This window comes from Puma concolor, chromosome E4 (assembly GCF_028749965.1).
Source record: "Puma concolor isolate L17-30 chromosome E4, mPumCon1.1.hap2, whole genome shotgun sequence".
Classification (NCBI taxonomy): domain Eukaryota; kingdom Metazoa; phylum Chordata; class Mammalia; order Carnivora; family Felidae; genus Puma; species Puma concolor.
In genome coordinates, this window is record NC_141683.1 from 69,156,967 (window position 1) to 69,178,971 (window position 22,005).

The 22,005-nt window shown below is 60.1% G+C and overlaps 1 protein-coding gene across 12 annotated transcripts in view; it reads right to left on the reverse strand.

The window, feature by feature from the left end:
- The window catches only part of CNIH3 (cornichon family AMPA receptor auxiliary protein 3), a 247,843-nt gene that overhangs the window by 52,179 nt on the left and 173,659 nt on the right, over positions 1–22,005 (reverse strand). For 10 of the 12 annotated variants that reach the window (XR_015246051.1, XM_086693937.1, XM_086693935.1 and 7 more), the window contains 2 exons: positions 4,053–4,165; positions 1,225–1,368 (listed from right to left, as the gene is read on the reverse strand). Coding sequence is in view for 11 of the 12 variants with exons in the window: in XM_086693937.1 (XP_086550063.1) it covers positions 1,225–1,368; positions 4,053–4,165 (257 nt within the window). In the remaining variant the exon portion in view is untranslated. Of the gene's footprint in view, positions 1–794; positions 975–1,224; positions 1,369–4,052; positions 4,166–4,361; positions 4,947–22,005 lie in introns of those variants that run through there. The other 2 variants (XM_086693936.1, XM_086693931.1) reach the window with 2 other exon arrangements.

Below are 22,005 nucleotides of genomic sequence, written 5' to 3' on the forward strand. Positions count from 1 at the left end.
GAATCCCCCGCCCCCCCGGGCTGATTTACCCCAGAGGAAGTTATACCCCAAGGACCTCTGGGTCTTCTGGACTCTGGGACGTTCTGGGGAGACAGGCAGGTCTTACTCCTGGGGGGACGCCTGGCCCCGAAATCCTTAGTCAGCAGATCCAAACCCAGGAATCTGCATCTTTAAGAAACTCACCCTCCTCACCCTGATTCTGATGCGAAAGAAAGACCAGACTTCCTTAAGACTTTTCTAGAGCTTTCCTACGACAGCCAGCAGTTGGGAGCTCCGTGTTTGGGACCGGACTTGAGATGCACCTGCAGCTGTGACCACGGGAAAACACGTGACGTCTGGGGACGTGGTCTCTCACTGCTAACGTGTGGGCAGTGACGGCATGTGGCCCCCCCAGACTGAGCGACGTATACCAAGCTCTTGGCTCGAAGCAGGGCTCGTGTGTAAATGTGGGTAAGTGTGGCCGCCCCGCGGCCGGCCCAGCCTGCGCCCTGCCTGAGGCGGCCTTGTTAACACCCCCTCCCTCCTCTTCCTCACCCGGCTACCGTCCACAGACCAGTTTGGAGGCAGCACTGGGATGCTGGCGGTTTCGTGGCCGCAGGTAACCGCAAGGTGGCAAGGTGACAGGTGAGGTCCCCAGAGACGAGCCCAAAGAGGAACCAGAGAGGGACGCTTTAAGAAAAGGCACCCCCCCCCCACCAAAGGCATCCTGTTTACGCCATCTGTTGGGTAGGACACTCTACCCAAGGCGGGGGGAGGCTCCCGAACAATCGCCAAGTCAGCAAAGTCAGTTTTACCTGATTAGCACGAGGTTACAGACCATCAGGAGAATTGTGAGCACGCGCATGTAATGACCCAGCGTGCCCCTTCCGGGAGCGTGACTGCCACGCAGAGTCCCCGTTCTGGTTCCCCGGATGCTTACATGTGGACTAGGGGCCACAAGGCTGGGCCCAAATGGCCGAGCTGTGGAGGGAGCCCTGTGGGGAAGGAGTGGAGGCCACACGTCCCCAACCGCCTCCTCAGAGGTGCACCGTGTGGCCCTAAGGACGCGCCCGCCTGCAGGCGAGGACCTCTGCCTTTGGGCACGAGCCCTCGCCCCCGACCCAGAGTGAGGTGGCTGGCGTCATACCCACCAGGCTGTGACCCCCACGCTCACGGCCCCCCCCCCCAAAAAAACCTGCCTCCTTTGCTGCAGGAGTGAAAGTGTCAGGAGGGGCAGAAACTCACCAGTAGAGGTAATAGAAGAAGGACAGCAGGTAGAACGCCAGCTTGCACCAGGCCTCCTTCTGACAGTAACTCAGGGTGTCTGCGTTCATGACCGCGGGCGGGTCGTAGGCCAGCTCGGAACTGTCTGCCGGACAGTGAAAGTACCTGCAGAGAAGAGGACACGGCATCCTTGGCCCCGAGGCTGGGCAGGGATGTGGGGGCGTCCGGGGAAGCCCCCCTGACGCAGGACTGTGTCCGGGGGTCTCCGCCGAGCGGGCGTCTGCCTTCGCCGACTGGAGTCACCGCCCGGCCCGGCCCGTGGCTGCTCCCGGACGCCGAGGTCCCCCGGCATCACAGGGATTCCACCCACTTACACAACAGAAGGAGGACGCGTCACCTGGTGCCTGGAGACAGCGAGAAGAGTCTCCTTCCTCCAGGTGTGGGGGGTCCACAGCACACGTGTGTGGGGGGCGGTCCACGGCACAGGGGTGTGGGGGGGTCCACAGTGCACACCCACACGGGCATCCACACAGGTATGGGGTGCTACGCACAGAGAGAGCCGCAATGCCACCGACCACACTCGCTTAACCACCACTGGCTGTTTCCACACCATCCTCCCCCCAGACCCTCTGGCAAAATCCTGAATTCCGGGGGCACCTGGGTGGGTCCGTCGGTTAAGCACCCGACTCTGGCTCAGGTCACGAGCTCACGGTTCGTGGGTTCGAGCCCCGCGTCGGGCCCTGTGCTGACAGGACAGAGCTTGCCTGGGATTCTCGCTCTCCACCCCCCTTCGAAATAAATAAATAAAAACTTTAAGAAAACAATAAAATAGAATCCTGAACACTACAGGAGGGATGTCATGTCCTCACTGGAGTGGGAATGGTTCACATCACTTGTCTTCTTGCTGGAAGGACCCAGAGCAGCCAGAGAACACTGGCCATGGTGGGGGGAGAGCAGTGAGGGAGCCAGGAACCAGGGAAGGGAAAGCACAGGGAATAGATGGGGCGGGGGTGGGGGGGGGGAGTGTTAAAGCTAACTTTGTCTACGTGGAAACACCACCGGCCTCGTTCAGGGGAGGTGGGGACTCCGGTGCGGGAGGCTGGGTGGGGGGTGGGGGCCACCGGGGGGGGCCGACCTCTGGCCTCTCAGGCGGATGCTGTGTGTCCAGGCGGGGAGAGAGGCTCAGGAGAACACCTTCTAACCAGCACTGTGGGGGCTGGGGTTCCAGCCCCTCCTCACCCCCGTCAGAGGACAGTGACGGTGTCAGTCACCACCGTGTTTGCCTCCCTGGGGGCAGATCCAAAACCTACGGACCTTGGCGGAGAATGTTCTAGGCGACCTCGCCCAGTGGACGCAGGACGGCTCAGTGGGGAGAGCCAGGCTCTGGGGCTCACAGGCCACCAGACCGACCTTCCTCCAGCCGGCCACTGACCTCTCTGAGCCTCAGCTTTGTCATGTGTAAAATGGGGGCGAAAGTGCCCACTCCACGGGCTCCTGGGACCACCGTGGAGGACGCTGGACACACAGCCTGCATCCACGGGGTACTGGGACCACCATGGGGGATGCTGGACACAATAGCCTATGTCCACGGGCCCCTGGAACCACCGTGGGGGACGCTGGACACAACAGCCTGCAAGCAGGTGGCAGATGCAGGTGCTGAGCTCAGGAGAACGTTCTGGCCCCGGGCCTGGGGGCCGTCGAGGACCCCTTCTCTGGCTCGGCCTCCCACTTTGGGAGGAGCGGTAGCCCTGAGGATACGACTTTGTGAGTCCACAATGACTTTGGCGCCTGGAGAGACACCTCATTACTGCAAGGGTCTCAGGGTGATTCCTCTCACAGACAGAGGACTTCACAAGGAGCAGGACAGGTGACAAGGACATAGACTGTGACCCGCACAGAGGCGGGGCTGAACAGGCCCTGGGCAACTCTGGGCGGGGTCCCAGAAAATCCAGCCCATCTGACAGATGCTCATCTTTTATTAGCTTGATTCACAGGGGCGCCCGGGGGTCTGTCAGTTAAGCGGCCAACTTTGACTCAGGTCATGATCTCATGGCTCGTGGGTTCGAGCTCTGCGTCCGGCTCTGTGCTGACAGCTCGGAGCCTGGAGCCTGCATCAGTATCTGTGTCTCCCTCTCTCTCTGCCCCTGCCCTACTAACGCTCTGTCTCTTGCTCTCAAAAATGAGGGTAAATATTTTTTAAAAATTTGAAAAAAAAAAGACATAAATCACATACCAAAAACTTCACCTTTTTAAAATATATGGTTCAGGGATGTTTAGCATGTTCAGCGAGTGGCCCAGCTGTCACCAGGATCGAATTTCAGGACACTCACGCCCGAAGGAGAAAGCCCTATACCTATCGATGGTCCCCCGCCCTCTGTCCCAGCCCCCAACCCTCCTCCCTTCTCTTCAGAGCTGCCCGTTCTGGACGTTTCACAGAAATGGCCTTTAATGACTCGCTTCTTTGACCTGCATTTTCGAGGTCCGGCCATGTTACAGCCCGTATCACTGCATCACCGCCTTTTACCACCAAGTAACACGCCATTGCAAGGACGTGCCGACTTTTGTGTATCCGTTAATCCACGCAAAGCGGTTCTCTCCACTTTGCGACTTCTGTGAAAACGCTGCAGCTGCTTGTAACGGGGATGTGTGAGGTTCGAGGCCGCGGTGAGCCGACCAGGGAAGAAGAGGGGCCTTCCCTTACGAGGCTGCCGTGCGGGAGGAGCTCCACGAGAAGGCTGCGGAGAACGGGTCCCCAAACGGAAGAGAGGAAGGCATGAGGCGGCTGGGGCCTCCGGGGCCACGGTCTCTGGAGGGCAGAGGAAGCACACACCCGTCCCCGGCAGACTTACCTCCAGAAGTGATAGAAGAGCAGGGGGACGTTCAGCCCCAGGGTGAGCCACTCCTGCGCACACAGGAACATGATACAGAAGAGGCTGTGGATGGAGTATTCGGGCAGCACCAGCTGAAGGGGGGGCAGAGGCACAGGCCCGCGTTAGACGGAGGGAAGTCACTGCTGCCCGACGGGCCGCCAGCGTGCTCATGACCCAGTCACCGCCCCAAGGCTACGCTCCGTTTCTGCTACGCTTTCCTCTCAGCGGTCCCAGAGCCACGCTTCCCACCCACGCCCGGTGGACCCGGGCTCTCGGCGCCCTACGTACCAGGCGAGAGCGCTTGCCGCCGGGGGTCACGGGAGGCGAGAGGAGGGCCCGGGAAGAGACGCGCCGATACAGGTTCCAGTGAATCTGCAAGCGCCCGGCTCCTGCTCTCCGAGCCCTGCGCGCCCTCCCGTGCGAACCCGTACGCCGCGTAAACACGCGTATTTATGTCCAACCTGGGAGGGCTGGGAAAGCCCTGAGAAACGGCATTTTTCCTGGTGGCGGCTGGACCAGGGCGAGCCCGAGAGAAAGAACATGTAGTGACGATGAAGGCAGGGAGGCCAGCCTCCGCAAGATGGAGGCCAGCCCGGACCAAGAAGGGTCCGATGCTGGGACCAGCAGAAGGCCAAGCTCCCCGGCCCCAGCGTGCCCACGCGGGTGTAAATGCCACAAGGTTTATAAACTCCCCAGCGTGCGTACATCTTAGCGGAAGTCAAAGTTGGGACGGTAACCAAAGTGACGGCACGGGAGAAAGTGGGTCTCCATCCCCGTCACGTAGGAGCGCGTGCTGTGCCTCGGTGCCTCAGTGGGGCACGAGCGCCTCAGGGCCCTGGGAGACTCCTCCCCACCACCCCGGCCGGAAGGCTCACCACGAATGCCGCTTCCTAACAGAAGCCTCGCCCAGCCCACCCCTCCTCACCCCGCGCCACCCTGCAGCCCCAGGCCCACAGCGTCGGCACCCCTCTCCGGCCCCCAACACACATGCACCTGCCCCCCCACCAGCGCTGTCTTTGCTCATCTGTTCGCAGGTGCTATTGGGACTCAGTAGGGACCGAACAAGCACACGTGTCTGCAGCATGGCCGCCTGGCGCTGGGGACGCAGCCCACGGTCACCCACCAGGCTTCCTCTGGGCAGGAAACAAACCGCCTCCGGCCGCCCCATCCGGGTACGGGACTCGCCTGTGGGCCCCTCCCCTCGGGCCACGGTGTTAACCGCCCCACGCGACAACACAGAGGAGACACGTGCCAGGCACGCGTGTAAGAAACGCACTTTGTACCCACGTGGTGTGTCCCTGACTCACGCGTCCACCGGCCCACACCCGGGAGCCCTGGAGTCGAGCTCAAAGGGCCACTTTCCAGAGTAGGGGACTCGGTGGGTGAACCTCACCTGCCCGGGCCCCTCACCGCCTGGACCCCTCACCCCACCCCCCCCACCCCCACCCAGGGCCCTCCCCCGCTCAGGCTCAGCCGGCTTCCAAATCCTGCCGTTTCTCGTCCACGGCCGCTTGTGGCCACTCTTCCCTTCTTTCTCCTGCCTCTACCGGTCTGGCCCCCGCACCTGCCCCCAGACCAGGCAAGAACTTTCCTTCCACACGTGCCGCCCCCCGCCCCCCGCCACTAGGGTGGTTTGACTGCATTTCTGCACCGCCCCTCTCCTTGGTGTATCCATGCACCCCCGGCCGTAGCCCACCCGTGGTCTGCCGACTGGTAACCTGACTCGTTACAGGAGCGGGTAGTGAGGCGGCACCTAGGTCACCGCTGAGGGATTGGGGGGGGGGGGGGCTGCAGGGCGCGGACGCTCTCCCAGCCCCCACGGAGGGGGTGTGAAGGAGCAGAAGGATGGGATCCCCTGGGACTGGGGGAGGGGAAGGTGGTGAGAAGGCGCCCCCACCTGCAGACCCGCCCCGTCTCCCACCACATGTCCTGGGACCGAACATACTGAGAGCCACACCACGCCACCAGGAAGGTCCCAGGGCCGGGTGCAGCTTGCAGGGCGCGTGGGTGAGACCCAGTCTCTGTGGACTCACGTCATGTTTTCGGCCGTGACCACATCGGGCTAAAAATATTAGGCCGCTGTCTCAAAGTGTTACGTAAGTCCCGACACTTACATAATGATCCCGTGTGGCACCGAGAACGCGGCTAACCAGGCAGTGTCTATTTCCCTCACCTGTAAATGCCAGCAGTTACGACCTACCGATGGGGCCGCGATGAGGACACAGCCTGTCCCGCGGATGAGGCCGCTCTCGGGTGAAGGAGCATTGTAAAGGAAGAGGCACTGTCCCTATTATTATCATCGCTAACAATCGCGTACCAGCCAGTCCCCAAGTAGGGAGCTCGTCACTCTTGCCCAGAACCTCTGCCAAATGGCCCAGAGCCAACTGGGGTTTCCGGAGTCTCCTCTGACCTGCACCCGCCCTGTCTACACCGAGCCCCCAGCTCCCCAAGCGGGGAGAGAAACCCAAGGATGTAAGACAAGGGCGTGAGACAAGCCTGCCTCTCCAACCGTGAAAACCCAGGCCTTGACTGTTCTTGGAGCAGACGGACATCCAGCCCCCCTCGTCTATATGCCCGCGGGCCCCTGGGAGTGAAAGAAAAGGATGATGTCCTTGCATCCGATTCCCCAGCCAGAGCTAAACAGGTCCTAAAACAGGGGCCCTCGCAGGCTGGGCGGGGTGGAGGCAATTTTCTCAGAAGCATCCAGAGTGGAGGTACCACTGTCTCTGCCTGTCTCTGGGTGAACAGGTGCACGAGGGGCAGCGGGAAGGAGGCAGGCAGGTTCGGAGGCGGGGAACCTGGGACCGCTGGGCTGGAAGGCTGCGGGGAAAACCCAGCGCGGGCAGGAAACCTTCTGAGTCCCTTTGCCCAGAAGAGGCCATTTTCTCTGGGGTCGCTCTGAACAGAGCAATCCCGGAGGGCAGCCTGGCAGGAGCCCACAGCAGCTGGGGCGGGGGCAGGGCCTGGGCTCCCAGGCCTGTGATCCCCTCGTGCTGGAGACGGGCGCCCCAGCCTCAGGTGCCGTGATTCGCAGGGAGACCCCGACAGCTAGGCTTGGGGCCAGGCTGACCTGAGTGCCGGCCAGTTAACGTTCCGCCCTAGTGGAATTTGCACGGATGTTCGCCAGATACTCCCAGGGGTGAGCGGGAGACTCTGGGTCGTAATCACTGGGTGTGGAACTGTAACGTGAAAATCCACCACAAATCGGTCTGACGTGTGTGGATTTGTGTCCCGGGAACCGCGGGCCTGGCTCCGAAGCCTGTGCGGCCAGCAGCTGTGCTGGGCACTTGGGCCAAGTGTGGCCACCTTGGGTCAGGGTCAGGGTCAGACCCACACGGCTGATCCCAGGGACCAGGCCAGGCCTCAAGAAAAGCCAGTCCCCTATCGCTTTCCCTGTGGGCCAGTTCCCATCGTACACGAGGAGCCCGGGGCGGGCATCGGAGGGAGACAGCAAGAGGAGTTCCCTGCTTGGGTCCCAGCAGCACGTGAGGACACCTGGGGGGTTGTGGGGGGGGGGGGGGCGGGCAGAGCACAGAGGTGGGGCCTGGAGCTGAGGAGTGTGGTCTCCAGCCCCCACTTCCCAGCCCCGTGGGGCCCTCTGGTTTCCACCCACCCTCTCCTTCACCCTCCCTCCCTGAGCACATTTAATCCAAACCTGGGGACTTTCTGCTGCTTTCCAGCCGTGTGGACTCACTTCTCTGCAGCAGAGGCCCAGGGAGAAGGTGGGGAGCGAACCCACACCCCTCTACCCACCGCTCCTGGGCACCCAGCATGTGAACGGCCCAGTAGCAGCTCAGCCCAGAGGCCCCAGCCGGGACCTGGCTGTGCACTGACAAATCCGTGCCACCTGTCACACGTGCCCCGGACACTGGCACTCTGGCTCCCCCACGCCCTGCCCCGAGCCCCCAGAGCCGCCTGCTCCTCCCTGCCCTGACCGCTCCTCGGGACCAGCTCCCAGCCTCACTGACGCCCTCCGGCCCCACCGCCACTGCCCAGGGACCCTCACCACTGCCTGCACCTTGTGCTGGGGACACCAGCCGACTGGGGACCCCCCACCCCGCCTTGATCCAGGAGGAAACGCCTTCATGCCTAACACCCACAGGGAGGAAGGTCTCTTCCATCCGAAGTCCGAGGGGCCTCAGCTCTGTCTCTGGGGGAAGGGAAACTGGGGACAGAGGGAACAGAATGGGCTTTGCCATGAGCTCTACTTCCGCGACACTCTACCTGCCTCCTCCCCCAGCCGGCTTCCTTCAGCCTCACGGTAATCTAGCGGTGGGTCTCGAGCCTCATGGCACTCCCGAATCCAATGGGGGTGCTGCTAACACACAGACGGCCGGGGCCCACCCCCAGACTGTGTAGGTGTGCGTGGGCCTTTCCCAACCAGTTACCAGGAACCCACCGAGAACCGCACTCCTCAAACCGTGGTCCCGGGACCGGCGTCAGCAGCATCACCTGGGAGCTTGAGAGAAATGGGAACCTTGGCTCCACTCCAGACCTGCTGAGTCAGAACCTGCAGGTTAACAAGATCCCCGGGGGACTTACAAGCAAGTCTGCGAAATGACTGCTCAGCACTGATTCCCAAAATAGGGTCCACCAGCCAGCTGCAACAGGGTCGCCTGGGGCACGTATGCTAAAGTGCAGATTTCTGGAGGCGCGGGGGGGGGGGGGGGGGGGGGGGGGCTCAGGGGGTCGAGCTTCTGACTTCGGCTCAGATCACGACCTCACGGTCTGTGAGTTCGAGCCCCCCGTCGGGCTCTGCGCTGACAGCTCAGAGCCTAGAGCCTGCTTCGGATTCTGTGTCTCCCTCTCTGCCTCTCCCCTGCGATCGCTCTCTCTCTCTCTCTCTCTCTCTCTCTCTCTCTCTCAAAAATAAACATAAAAAAATTTTTTTTGCAGATATCTGTGTTCTACACCTGTCTACCAAGATAGACTCCACGGGCTGGTAATCTGTATCTTTCAGAAGCATCCCAAATGATTTTATGAAGCATCTTAGCTAAGATTCGTAGGCCAAGGGCTTGAAGAGAACACAGAGCAGAGGCTTCCTTTCTGAAGACCCTGGGTCTCAGTCGTCAACCCCAACCCCCAGCGGGGCTATGACCGTCCTGCACGCAGGTAGCCTCCACGGGTTAAGAGCAGCGTGGCCTGCTCCCCAGCCACCACCACGCGGGAGAACGCCTGCAGAAGAACCCAGAGGCTTGGCCATGAACTCTTCTGGGTGGAGCCATGTCCCCCAGCATCCTTCACCCCCTGAGCCCCGAGCCTCCGAGCCTCCCGTCCCACCCACTCTGCCTGCTCTCGGCAGGCTAACTCGCCCCCCCTCACCGCTCCCTCCTCCTGCCCCAGGGGGCTTTCTAGATCTGGGCGGTGGGCGGTTCCTTTTAGGACCAAACTTCTGGGTTCCAGCTCTGCCCGGCCCACGCCTCCCAACCTGCCTTTGTCCCTGTTCTCGTGCAGCTTGAATTCCTCACGCTGTCACCGACAACCTAGGGGGCCCGTTGGGGAGGAGGTGACAATAATGCCATATTTTCAAAGGAACAGAATTCTCTTACGACTCGCGGGAACCCAGAGAGCTCTTAAGTTACACTTGGAGCTACCCACTCTCCTCCTCCTTCCCTTTAAGGTGGGGGTGTTGGGGGTAGGAACCGCGGTCAGGATGCAGGGAGTGATTAGCCAACTGCTCAGACGGTCTAGCGGGAGAGGCATGAACAGGAGGGAACGTTCTAGAAGGAGAAGGGCAGAGGGGTGCGGGTTTCACAAGCCTGCCTGCTGGGGCCGGAGAGCCCACGTTCGCACTCGGCAGGTGGGTGCCGGGAGCGCCCGGCAGTCTGGAGAGCGGAGGCCGCGGTGCAAGCGCACACGCGACAAGTGCACACGCGACGTGTGGAGTCTGTCTCGCCAAGAAACTGGCACTGAAGTACGGAGGGCAGCGCGCAAGACCCTCGATGCGGGAGGAGCGAAGACAGAAACGCTCGTCTGAATGCGGGAATGAAGGCACGTTCCTCAGAGGGAACCCGGCTGAGGTCCAGCGGACGGAGTGTCCGGGCGCAGGGCGTCCCCGAGGGGCATCGGGCGTGGTTTGACACAGTCACGTTTTCCTCCCTGGCCTGGAATGACACGACTTAACAGATCTCCCACAGAAGCGACCTGGAGCCCCCAAATCCTTGGTGCCAGCTTCTTAAAGCGTCGAGACTCCAGGGAGCATCCGTGGAGATTTCTCCGGACCACAGAAGCCACAGGACAGCAAGGAAGCTTCCGCCTTCACTCTGCCCGCGGCCAGGGCGGAAATCCATGCGCATGGTGGGGACGGTGACTCTCGGGGCCTCCGCGCTCGGTCCTCCCCGCCGCCCTCCAGGACCAGGTCCAGGTCCCAGCTCCCGTTGGGACCACTGAGGGCGCACCTTCTGGGGTCCCGTCCTCTCCACGAGGCTCTGTTGCTACACCTTTTATGGAGCAGGGACCCCCCCACCACACACACACCATCTCACATATAGGCAGTTGGTTAATAGAGCGAGGCTCCGAGCAGCCTGGGTCTTGAGCATGAGCTCCCAAAGGAGAGCCTTTCCCAGGTTAAAAACAGGATTACCCTACTTCACAGCCATTAAGTGGTGCTAATTACCCATTACCTGCAGCTCGTCGGAGACTTTTTGCTCCAAACGAGCTTAAGAGGGTGAATGGAAGGAGAGAGGAGTCTCAGCACCTGGGGGAGGAGAGCAAGTCGTCAGCACCACCTTCAGTTAGCATTTGTTCAGAGCCCACGGGCAGGTACACGGACAGATGGACGGACGGACGGTGGACGGTGGGCTAACCGCCCCGGCCCCGAGCCTACAGCAAAGCCAAGAGCAGCGGACCCCGTCTAGAGCGCCCCCGGCGCATGCGACCCCTGCAAACCGGGGGCGGAACTGCACAGGCACCCTTACGCGCGCACATTCGACGGCACAGGGTGGAGGTTTTCTCCACTCACTTTACCGCAAGAACACAGGATACAATCTGACGGATTTCAACTGCGGGGAGGGCTGGCGCCCCAACCCCCTGCGTTGTTCAAGGGTCGACTAGGCACACGAGTGTACTTTCCAGAGTCGGGCAAAGGTGACTATTAGAGGGACTGTGCCACGCTTTACCAGGAATTTGACTGTACAAGCTACATTCTGGGGGAAAAGCAATATAATATTGCAACTTTCGCTTTCAGGAAGGGCTGGAGGGGCGGTGTCCCGGTGAAAACAGTTTTAGATTAGGGAGCAAGAGACCCGGGCTCCAGACCTGCCTGTCAAGCGCCAGATGCGCTGCGTAATCCCAATGGGCTGTTTCTTCATCTCTAAAATGGGGATATAATGACATCCACTTCACAGGACTGTAATGAGTGTTGAGTTGATACGTGAGAAGCTCTTAAAATCATGTCTGGCTCATTGTGAGACCGCACAGACATCTGAGCCGCGTGCGATGGTCCCTGCCCTTGTGAGCTCACGTACTGTGGGAAAAGCAGCACTTAAGCTCTCTTGAGAGTTAAACTGATGTATCTTCCCTTTCCCTTCCCCAGTCTATTTCTAGCACTTGCAAATTTTCAAAGTCCCCTCCCATCCTTCACTTCTGTCCCCAGAAATGCCATGTGCTCTGGGGTGTCCGAGCACTTTGTGTCAACGCTAACCGCGGGAGCTCCCACGGTCCTCCTGAGCCATGCACGCGTCTGCACCGTCCGTTTGTCCGTGTGTCTTTGTGGGTCTCTCTCCATACGGCGCCTACAAGTGTGAGCGAACCCGCCGTTTATTCACGCGCAGAGCCTCCCGTGAGGCGCCAGATGCCGTGACGGGCCCTGGAGGTGCCGATCCGTGAGCACCGTGCCGCTGCTGCCCCCCAGGCTGGCGGGAGGGACCCTGGCTGAACAGGCAGTGGGGAAACCGAGGCAGGCGCGCCCCCCCAGCAGGCAGCCACGGGAAACACCGTGACCGGCGCTGGCCTCCGTCACCCGTCATGGGAATGATGGCAGCCTCCTGACCACGGGCCATCTCCCGCCCCAGCCCTGCTCCTGGCCTGCCTTCACCAGCAGCCACAGGGAACATGTCACGTCTCTGCCCTACCCTGCACCGCCTCCATGTGGCTTCTAGAACAAGACCCGACTCCTTACAATGACCTCCAGGCCCTCCTGACCCTGCACCCCAGGTCGCTCCCACTCAGCCACTGCTGTTCCTCAACCCCAGCCTGTCTGTCGCCACCTCAGGGCCTTGGCACGTGCCGTCACCCCTGACCAGGGAGCCCCTCCCCAGACTCCCTCATGTTCCATTCTATTTGCTCAAAGTGGACACTTACCATCATGACCTGAAAACATCACACCTCTGTTTGCTCATTTATAGCCTGTGTCCCACACCCACAATGAATGCTCACAGCTGCACCCGCGGGGCCCGGAACAGTGGCCGGAACGCAGTGCCACCTTGTGTCGTGTGTGCCTATAAATGTCACAATCACCATCCCAGAGCAAATTCCTCGGTATGAGAAACGCAAACGGCCGTCGCGGGCTAAAGCAGGGTGCGGACTCAGCAATAAGCTGGTGAGCCCGGGGTCACTGGTCTGGCCCCCCAACCACGGATGGGAGCTCCAGCCCCGGCCGGGTCCCTCACGACGTCCACCACTGCTCCCCAAGGGCTTGAGTAAAGGAGGCTCAACGACCTGAGCTCGGAGCGTCCAGGGCAGTGGGTCGGCAAGGAGGCACAGCGAGAGACCTGGAGAGGTGAGTGGGGCATACTGGGGACCATTAATCCCACACGGGGAGAACAGGAGTGCGAGCCCAGCGGGCAGGAAGGAGGAAGGAGGCCGCTTAGCCATCACTGCCCCTCGCTAACACGTGCGGTGCTATGGACAGGACGTCTGTGTCCCCCAGAGTCACACACTGAAGCGAGGTCGCCAGCCCGGTGGTGTTTGGAGGTGCGGCCCCTGGGTGGTCAGGTCACGAGGCTGGAGCCCCATGATGGGATGAGTGCCCTCAGAAGGACACGGGACAATGGCCTCTCTGCCCGGCTGCCAAGGTCACTCAGCACCTGCACGGCTGGCGAGGGCCCAGGGAGCGGAGAGTGCTGGAAGAGGGGGCCTTCTGGGGAGACAGCAGTGTCTGTAGGATGGCTGGGGGCAGGGTCAGTCCTCACAAGAGGGACCGGGGGGGGGGGTGGGGCGAGGAAACACGAATGGTGAACGAAATTCAGACAGACCGCCTGGCGGGAGGGTGCGAGCAGACAAGATGTACAAAGTCGAGTACCAGGTCCTGGGTCCCCAACACGCCGGGACGAGGAGAGAAGGAAGGGCCCAGGACGCTGAGAAAGGGCACGCGAGGCAGGAGGCGGCGGAGGCTGGTGTCGGGACAGGCACGTTAAAGACGGGAGAGACGGCAGCGGCACGCAGAAGAGGGAGGCGACGCTGTGGGGAGGAACCGCCGCTGGCCTGGGGCACTGACATCCCTGCCACGTCCCACCACGTCCCGCCATGTCCCCGGCTGCTGAGACAGTGTGTCTGTGATGGGCAGACCTTGGAAGGCGCAGGGACAAGGGGCTCTTCTCTGGGTTTTGTGAGGCGCAGGCCGACGCAGTGACAGACTGGTTCTGCGGCCACGGTGACCCTGCCACCCCCCACACCAGGTGACGTGACTCTGGACTGGCGGGACTGGGCGCCAGCCGTGGCCTTCCGGCTGGATCTTCAGAATGCAGACGACCCGTGCTCTCGGGGAGCGGTGTGTCAGGTGACCCTGAGTCGGCACGGATGGTAACTAGTCCCCCCCAGTGTGGGCGAGATGCCCTGAGGTCGGGTCATCACCTCCCCACGGCCAGCGCCCCTCTCTATCCACATGTCCAGGGGACACGGTTCGCGGCCCTCCCCCAGTAGCACAGTGCGGCTACTCCCCCGGGACTGTGGGGGCCCAAGTGGCCCGGGGGTGTGGCCCCCTCGCTCCATCACGCCACCGTCACCCTCCCGCGAGGCGAGGGTGCTTGGAGAACGGGACGCCAGCAGCACACGCCTCCTGCCCCAGAACCTTCCTGTTATCCCCGGGGGCCCATGGGAGTCTGCCACACAAGGCGACTCGGGAGTGGGGGTCAGAGGTACACGCTCTCGTGGAGCGCTTGTGATGGAACGTCCCGGAAGAGCTCGACAGAACGGCAAGGCTCCCGGCGCCGTCCCGCCTGCCCCCCCAAGCTGGTTTCCGGACACGGCCGTGACTTCGAGGAGCCCAGCCTCGCAGACGCTGCTGGGAAGCTACACGACGTGAACGCTGTGTGCTGCAGACCAACTAAAAGTCACACTGGAAGGGGAGGTGCAAGCTCGGGTCAGACCCCACACAGCAGATTTCATCGCGGGAGCAAACTTCACCCCTTCCTTCCAGAAGGCCCGGCCGCACACGTCCACGTGGGATGACGGGAATTTCTGCCGAGGAGGAGGTGAAGGTCAGAGAGGCACCAGTGACCGGCCCCCGGCTCCAAACAGCCCCTCGGAGAGTCAGGGGGCTGCAGCCCTGCCCTCTGACCCCAGCAGCTGCGACCCTCCCCCCCCCACCCCCAGAACTGCGCCCGGCGCCAGCAGGACGAGGCGGGAGCCGGGACCTCAGCGGCACCGCGGACCTGGCCCAAGACTGGTTTGTGATCAGCAGCAGCACACGTGCCTCCCGCAGCGACGCGGTCCGTCCTGTGTTTGGCTTTTCGGTAAAAGCAGAGACACGTTCTGGAAGCCACCGCGCAGTGATTAGGTTCCTCGTAAGCTCCCGGCTGCAGAGGAAGGCATGTGTCTCGCTGGCCCACAGGCTGCTGGAGACGCGGCTCGGGCTGGAGCGCGGCGCCGCGGATGGTGCTGGAAGGCAGCGCCCTGCAGGCAAGCAGGAGAGCTCGGCGCTCACTGAGGACCCGTCGGCGGTCGCCTCTCCGCAAAGGTCCGGCCACGAAGCGGGGCGGCAGCTGGAAATCGCAAGGAGTCTGGAGACGGGACGAAGTTTTCCGGAGTTTTCAAGGTTGTTGCCAGAGCAACCACATTCTGGAAGAGCTGAAACGTTCTATTTTAAAAATACCCAGTTGATCATCAGAACGCCAGAAGGGAAACAACCAAATAATAAGGTACACGTCGGAAAGCCTGATAAAGGGGAGCTTTTCTCGCGCCTGGAAATAATTCACTCTAGGAGGAATATTTTGACCCTGGAAGAAAACAGATTTCAAAGTGACTCCCCAGAGGCCTGATTACCGCCCGCGTTTTGCACAGAATAGTGGTATCTCTCTCACCTTGGTCTGCTCTCAAGTCCTGGGAACGTCAGACGTTCCCCCCACCCCTCACCTCCTTGAAGAACCCCCACACACACACCCGCGTGCATGCAACACGCTCTTGTGCAGTGACTGTCACATAAATGTGAGCCGTGTCCTGCCCGCTGCTCCGAAGGCTGGACGACTTGAGGACGCTGTTCTGCCTTCGGGAGGAGAATGATCCAGAAGGAAGACAGATACACACTCGCAACCCAAGGCAGTGGGAGATCCCATCCTGACCCGAGGGTCCCCAAAGTCGCTTGTTCCCAAAACTGCTGTGCATCAGAATCCTTGGGTAGATCTTTAGTAACATGCAGATTTGGGGGCGCCTGGGTGGTTCAGTCGGTTAACCTCCGACTCTTGGTTTTGGCTCAAGTCATGATCTTATGGTTCATGAGATCGAGCCCAACGCCGGACTCTGTGCCGACAGTACAGAGCCTGCTTGGGATTCTCTCTCTCTCCTTCTCTCTCTGCTCCCCCCATCACTCTCAAAATAAACTTTAAAATAAGTAAATAAATAAAATGTAAATTTCCAAGCACCACGTCAGAATTTCCAGAGGGCGGGGGCCCATGATCTCTAGTTCAAATGCTGTGCTCATGATTCTGATGACGAACCGGGTGAGGGAGGAAGAGCTGGCCCAGGTGACGGGACAGGTACAAGTGTCAGAGGTGGCTGTGTGGAGCCCGTGGAGTCTGGGGAAATCGTGGCTCCAAAATGTGGGAGCGCTACCTGGCTGTCCTGGGAGAAGCAGGACTCACACACCTGGGACAGGCCCCTGGGTGGGGGGGGTGGGGGGGGCGGTGGCCGGGAAGGCGGGCAGAGGACACGAGACCTGGTGCCCCAGGCGACAGGACACGCATCCCGGGATGCACAGCGGCGTTGGCAGAAATGGCTCAGCGGGGTCACGATGCTGGGTCAGCACCTGTCGGCATCCGGTTTCAGAGCGATCGCTAAGCACGCCTCTGGTCCTCAAGAGGAAAGACATAAAACCCTAAGTCACAGCGGGAAGGAAAAGCAAGAGATGAAGAGACGCTATTTAACATTTTTATACGCGGCTTTATTTCAGAATGGATTGTGGGCGGCTCACAAATGTGTTAATTAATCGTGACATGTTTGTTTCTGCACGGCTATATTTAGCAATACCTAGGATCATGTGTACCTTATTCGTGGTTTTAAACACTTTCCTCTGGCTTTGTTCCATTTCCTACTTTGGAGAAAAAGCCATTTTCTAACCACTCATCAGCAGAGTGCCCCGTGTACGAGGACGGCACAGCGGGACACGCGGGTCCCAAGACCAGCCGGGTCCGGAAGTCAAGTGTGCGCACCAGGCTTCACCATCGGGCCACCTGAGAACCCAGCAGGACAGGGAAGGCACAGAGTATTTCTCGTCTTGTGGACGAGAGAGAGAAATCTTCGCGGAAGGCACAACATCTGAACTGGGACTACAGGATAATAGTTTAGCCGAAAGAGAACATTCCAGGCAAATAAAATAGCGTACGAAAAGGCACAAAGAAAGGAAATCACAGAGCAGCCTCACACACCTCTGTTAACAGTATTTGGCACAGTCCTGGCACACAGTAGGCACTCAGTAAGTGCTGGGAGAGCAAATAAGTGTTTGGAAGGAAGCAGATTCTAATAGGGTGGTGAGAAATCAGAGAGCCTTAGAAGCAGCATGGGATATTTAGTAATTTGTGCTGCAAATCTGGGACCCAGTTTGCTCTGGGGTAAGGCAGTTTTATAAGATCAAGGTCTGCTTCAGTCACTCCAACAGTGTCACGCAGGGTGAACCCGGGGGGACTGGAAAACAGACCAAACGCCAGGAGGAGCCCGGCTAGTAAGGTACTGCAATAGTCCAGGCAAAAGAAGAGAGTCTGAGCTCTGACAGAAGTGACTTGGGGAAGAAGGGCTGCAATTCACGAGGCACGTGGGAAACGGAACCCACAGACCAAGGACGGATGTGGTGTTAAACCTGAGTGAGGTGGGGGGTGCCTGGGTGGCTCAGTCGGTTGGGCGTCCGACTTCGGCTCAGGTCACGATCTCGCGGTCCGTGAGTTCGAGCCCCGCGTCGGGCTCTGTGCTGACAGCTCAGAGCCTGGAGCCTGTTTCAGATTCTGTGTCTCCCTCTCTCTGACCCTCCCCTGTTCATGCTCTGTGTCTCTCTGTCTCAAAAATAAATAAACGTAAAAAAAAAAAATTAAAAAAAAAATTAAATAAAACCTGAGTGACGCGGAAGACGGTGACCCAAGTAACCGAGACGGGTCACCTGAAAGAGCAGGTGTGAGTAAGCGACGTGTCTGCGGTGGGCCGAAGGGAGACCTCCGAGCCCCACAAGGTCGCGCTCTGTGTTCCTGCTTCAACCGATAAAATGGGAACCCCCACCAGCCACTTCCACACCGTGGGGAAGCGTTAGGGAGGAGGCCTGCGGCCTGGCTTCTCGTGCTCTGGGACCTGCCTGTCCCTGAACTGCATGCAGTCTCTCCCCACTCCTGCAAGCTCGCGGCAGGTGCCCAGGTCAGGATCTAAAGCCTGCCTCCGCGGCAGCACAAGCCTGCAGCCCTCCCCTCTCTGGCACCTGCTGTGTGTCTGTCTGTCCCTGTGTCTCTGTCTCTGTATGTCTCTGTCTCTCTCTCTCTCTCTTTGTGCCTGTGTCTGTCCATCTGTGTGTGTGTGTGTCTGTCTCTCCATTTCTGTGTCTCTCTGTGAGTGTCTCTGTCTCTGTGTATGTCTCTCTGTCTCTGTGTGTATCTATCTCTGTGTCTGTCTCACTGACTGTGTGTGTCTGTCTCTATCTCTGCGTGTGTGTCTGCCTCTGTGTGCATCTATATGTCTCTGTCTCCAATTCTCTGTCTCTGCCCCTCTCTGTCTCTGTGTGTCTGTGTCTGTTTGTCTCTCTCTCTCAGACTTGGAGGTACCAGAGTCCCACCACGACTGTCCACGCAGCTGGCCGGACCAGACATGGTATTTGAATCCTCATCTAGACTCCTGCGTCTGTTCTCAACGGGCTGAGACCCAGAGAAGTGGCCGAGTGTGGGTGTTCGGCACGTCTGACCCCAATTCTGAGCTTGAGGTTCAACAAGAACAGGGAAAGTTGCAACAGCTTGCCTGGAATTCGAGAGAGCGAGCAGGAGACCAGGGACGGTTCGGGGGCCGCTGTGAGGGCAGTGAAGACAGCAGCCCCTGTACTAGGGGAGGTGAGCCGCGCGGGGCGAGAGGAGGTCTCGGGCTGGGAGGGGCCTGAGACAGGACAGAGACAGGAGGGCGCCGGGCAGAGCAGGACAAAGACAGGGATCCCAGCGCCCCACTTACTCACGAGCACAGGGGGTCACCACTGGCAAACTGCGCAGGAAGTGGGGGGGGGCGAACGATGGGGCCGCGGGGGCTGCAGGGCCGTCAGAGGCCAGTGCTAGACGTACGCAGGACGGGGCAGCCCGGCCCGCTTCCCGTCTGCACAGAAACATTCACATGGGAAACAGGACGTGAGGTCCTCAGGCCTGCTCTTCACACACGTGGGGACACTGCAAAACCACCCAAATCAGGGATTCCGCAGAAAGGCCAGTGTCCTGAGCAAAGCGCTAACGAAGACTGTGCTAGACTGAAAGAGATTGTGCGAAACATGACAACTGAATAGAATGTGTCAAACTTGGCTGGATCCCGAATTCTTTTCCCAAAGAACAAAACAAAACCAACCCGTAAAGCACCTTAACAGGGAGAAGGGAGATGACCGTGAAGATGTCGTTGTCATGACAGCGTCCTTGGTGCGGCCTCGCGTTGCGGTCATGCTGGCGAATGCATTTGCGGTGAAGAACCATAAGGCGTGCGACCAAACGGTCCCACAAAACAAGCGTGTGCTCCCGGCGCCGGGGAGGGAGGGGCAGACGAGGCCACGAGGAGTCAATTCAGCACGCTGACCTCTGCCGTCCTTCCCTGCCAAGAAACTCAGAGGGTGGGGCCAGAGCCGCAGCGTTTCAGGAACCCGCCGCCGGGGCCCCACCGTGCAGGTAGGAGAGAAGACCACTTCCTGTTCCTCGACCTCTGGCTCTGAAACGCTACCTGTCCTGGGGGGCCGGCAAAAGCTTCTTCTGCCTGCTGGAGGTACCAGGAGATTCAGAGAGCTAACGATGGGGTCCCTTGCGCCCCACGCAGTCCTGCCCTGGGCAGGAAGGGCAGGGCCATGGTGGACCGGCCGCCAGACCAGCCGAGCCCCGGCAGCCGGGCCACCAAGGCGGCTGAAATGCGTCAGAGAACCTGAATGACGGAGCCTGCTTAGCAAAGGGTCTCCAACCAGGCTGCACGTCAGAATTACCCCGGGGAAGTTTTAAAAGTCCCGATGCCCAGGATTTATTCCAAACCAATTAAGTCAGAATCTCTGGGGATCGAATGATATTTCCTAAAACCTCCCAAGGGATTCCGACGTGCAGCTGAGTGTGAAACACAGTGCCCCGAGGAGCACTCTGCACACGTTAGTTATCACAGTCAGTAACTATGTGGGCCGGGCGAGGACCGTGGCCAGCTACTGATTTCTGCTGTCGTTGGGGTCTTCACCTGCCCAGATACCTCTTTCAAGTATCCCTAAGTCAGTTCTTGAGCTAAAAATAAAGGTTCTTTTTTTTTCATGTTTATTTTATTTTATTTTATTTTTTTTCAACGTTTATTTATTTTTGGGACAGAGAGAGACAGAGCATGAACGGGGGAGGGGCAGAGAGAGAGGGAGACACAGAATCGGAAACAGGCTCCAGGCTCTGAGCCATCAGCCCAGAGCCCGACGCGGGGCTCGAACTCACGGACCGCGAGATCGTGACCTGGTTGAAGTCGGACGCTTAACCGACTGTGCCACCCAGGCGCCCCTTCATGTTTATTTTTGAGAAACAGAGACAGAGCATGAGTAGGGGGGCGGGGGGCAGAGAGAGAGGGAGACATGGAATCCGAAGCAGGCTCCAGGCTCCGAGCTGTCAGCGCAGAGCCCGACCCGGGGCTCGAACCCACACACCGTGAGATCATGACCTGAGCGGAAGTCGGACGCTTAACTGACTGAGTCCCCGAGGCGGCCCGAGAATAGAGGTTCTGATGCGATTTGTTTCTTGAAAGACAGGAGCTCATCTACTCCCACGAAGCATAAACGTTCCTGTATTTTTCTGCACCTGCAACACCTCCTGATTCTGCAGGACTCTGCGAGGTCTCCCCCCAGCCACCGGCTGGGGCAGCGCGGCACACGGCAGTATCCAGGTGGAATGAGGGAGCACCTGCATACCTCCTCCACCCCAACACACGCACACACACACGCACACACGTGCATGCGCAGGCACACTCACACAGGCGCACACACTCACACACACCTGCTGCAAAGAACAACACCTGCATTGCTGCTGGTCCGTAGGCTTCCTGCCACTCTGACGGGTGCGGCTGGATGGCAATGAACCACAGGGCACCCACGGTGTCACGAAGGAGACCAGGACTTGACCCTTTGGCGCCCTGGACTCCCCGTACAGTTGAGAGGGCTGCCATTCGAGGGAGCTGTGTGCATCACACGAGCCCATGCCGCAGGGACGGGGAGGGATGGGGCTGGGGGACACCAACCGGAAGATCTAAGCGGCAACGCCCGTGCAGCAGCAGGAACCCGCTGGAACTTCCACGCGTTCCTGGTCGTGAAATAGGACCTGCGTGCACACCCTCTTCTCCCCTGGAAAGCGTGCTGCAAACGGGCTGGGAGAGAAGGTTCTCTCAAGGGCAGTGGGGTCCTGCAGGGTCCTCAAGGCTCTGAAAGCCAGCCAGGGGCCTTGTGCAAAGGCTGACGTGGGCTCTGACCAGCCAAGTGCTTCTGCAGAACCTGGCCAGGGAGCTGAGGCTGCCGGCTGAGGGAAAACACCTGGAGCTGCCAGCACAGTCCCCGCTGCCCGCCCAGGAGCGGCTCTCCTGCAGGCCAAGCCGTCCCCAACAGCGTCTTGACGCTGAGAAGATGCCTTTGGTCCAAAGTGCCCAGACTGCACTTGACGTGGAGGCCGAGAACGAGCTGAGAAGGGCTATCAGACCAGAGGAGCCCCGAGCACGGGGGTGGATGTCATGGCTGCTCCCCCACCCCGAGCGCAGGGGTGAATGTCACGCAAAGGGCCCCCGAGAGCAGGGGTGAATGTCACGGCTGGCCTCCGGGCATCTCTGCTAACCACAAAGGCATGGGGCTGTCCTGGGAAACGTGGATGCGGAAACACGAGGACTTCTGGAGGGCAGGAGGCTGGGAGTCAGAGATGGGTGTGACCCCACACCGGCCGCCCCAGGGACAGGGACAGAGGAGGGGCCCCGAGGCCGCCAGCAAAGCGCTCCGGGTTGCGCACCACTCCAGGGAGAACTGGGCACCCAGACCCGCCCGCACCCCCCAGCAGCTCAGGGAAGAAAGCCCACACTTCGGGAAGCACCTCAACTCTGACTGTCCCTGTCCCCCCGACGCAGCCTTCCTCTTAAAGTCCCGACTGTCTGCGCTTGAAATACTTGATCGATAACGTCAAACAAACCAACGTCCATGTGGCAGTGGGCATCACCACTATCACAAAGCATGATGGCGCAGTGTGGCGTGTGTGACAGTCTGTCTAGCTCACCCAGGGAGGGGACACGGCCCCTCTGTCATCATGGGTCCCACTGAGGTAATCTGAGCACATCCCCCGAGGGCAGGAACCTTGGTAAG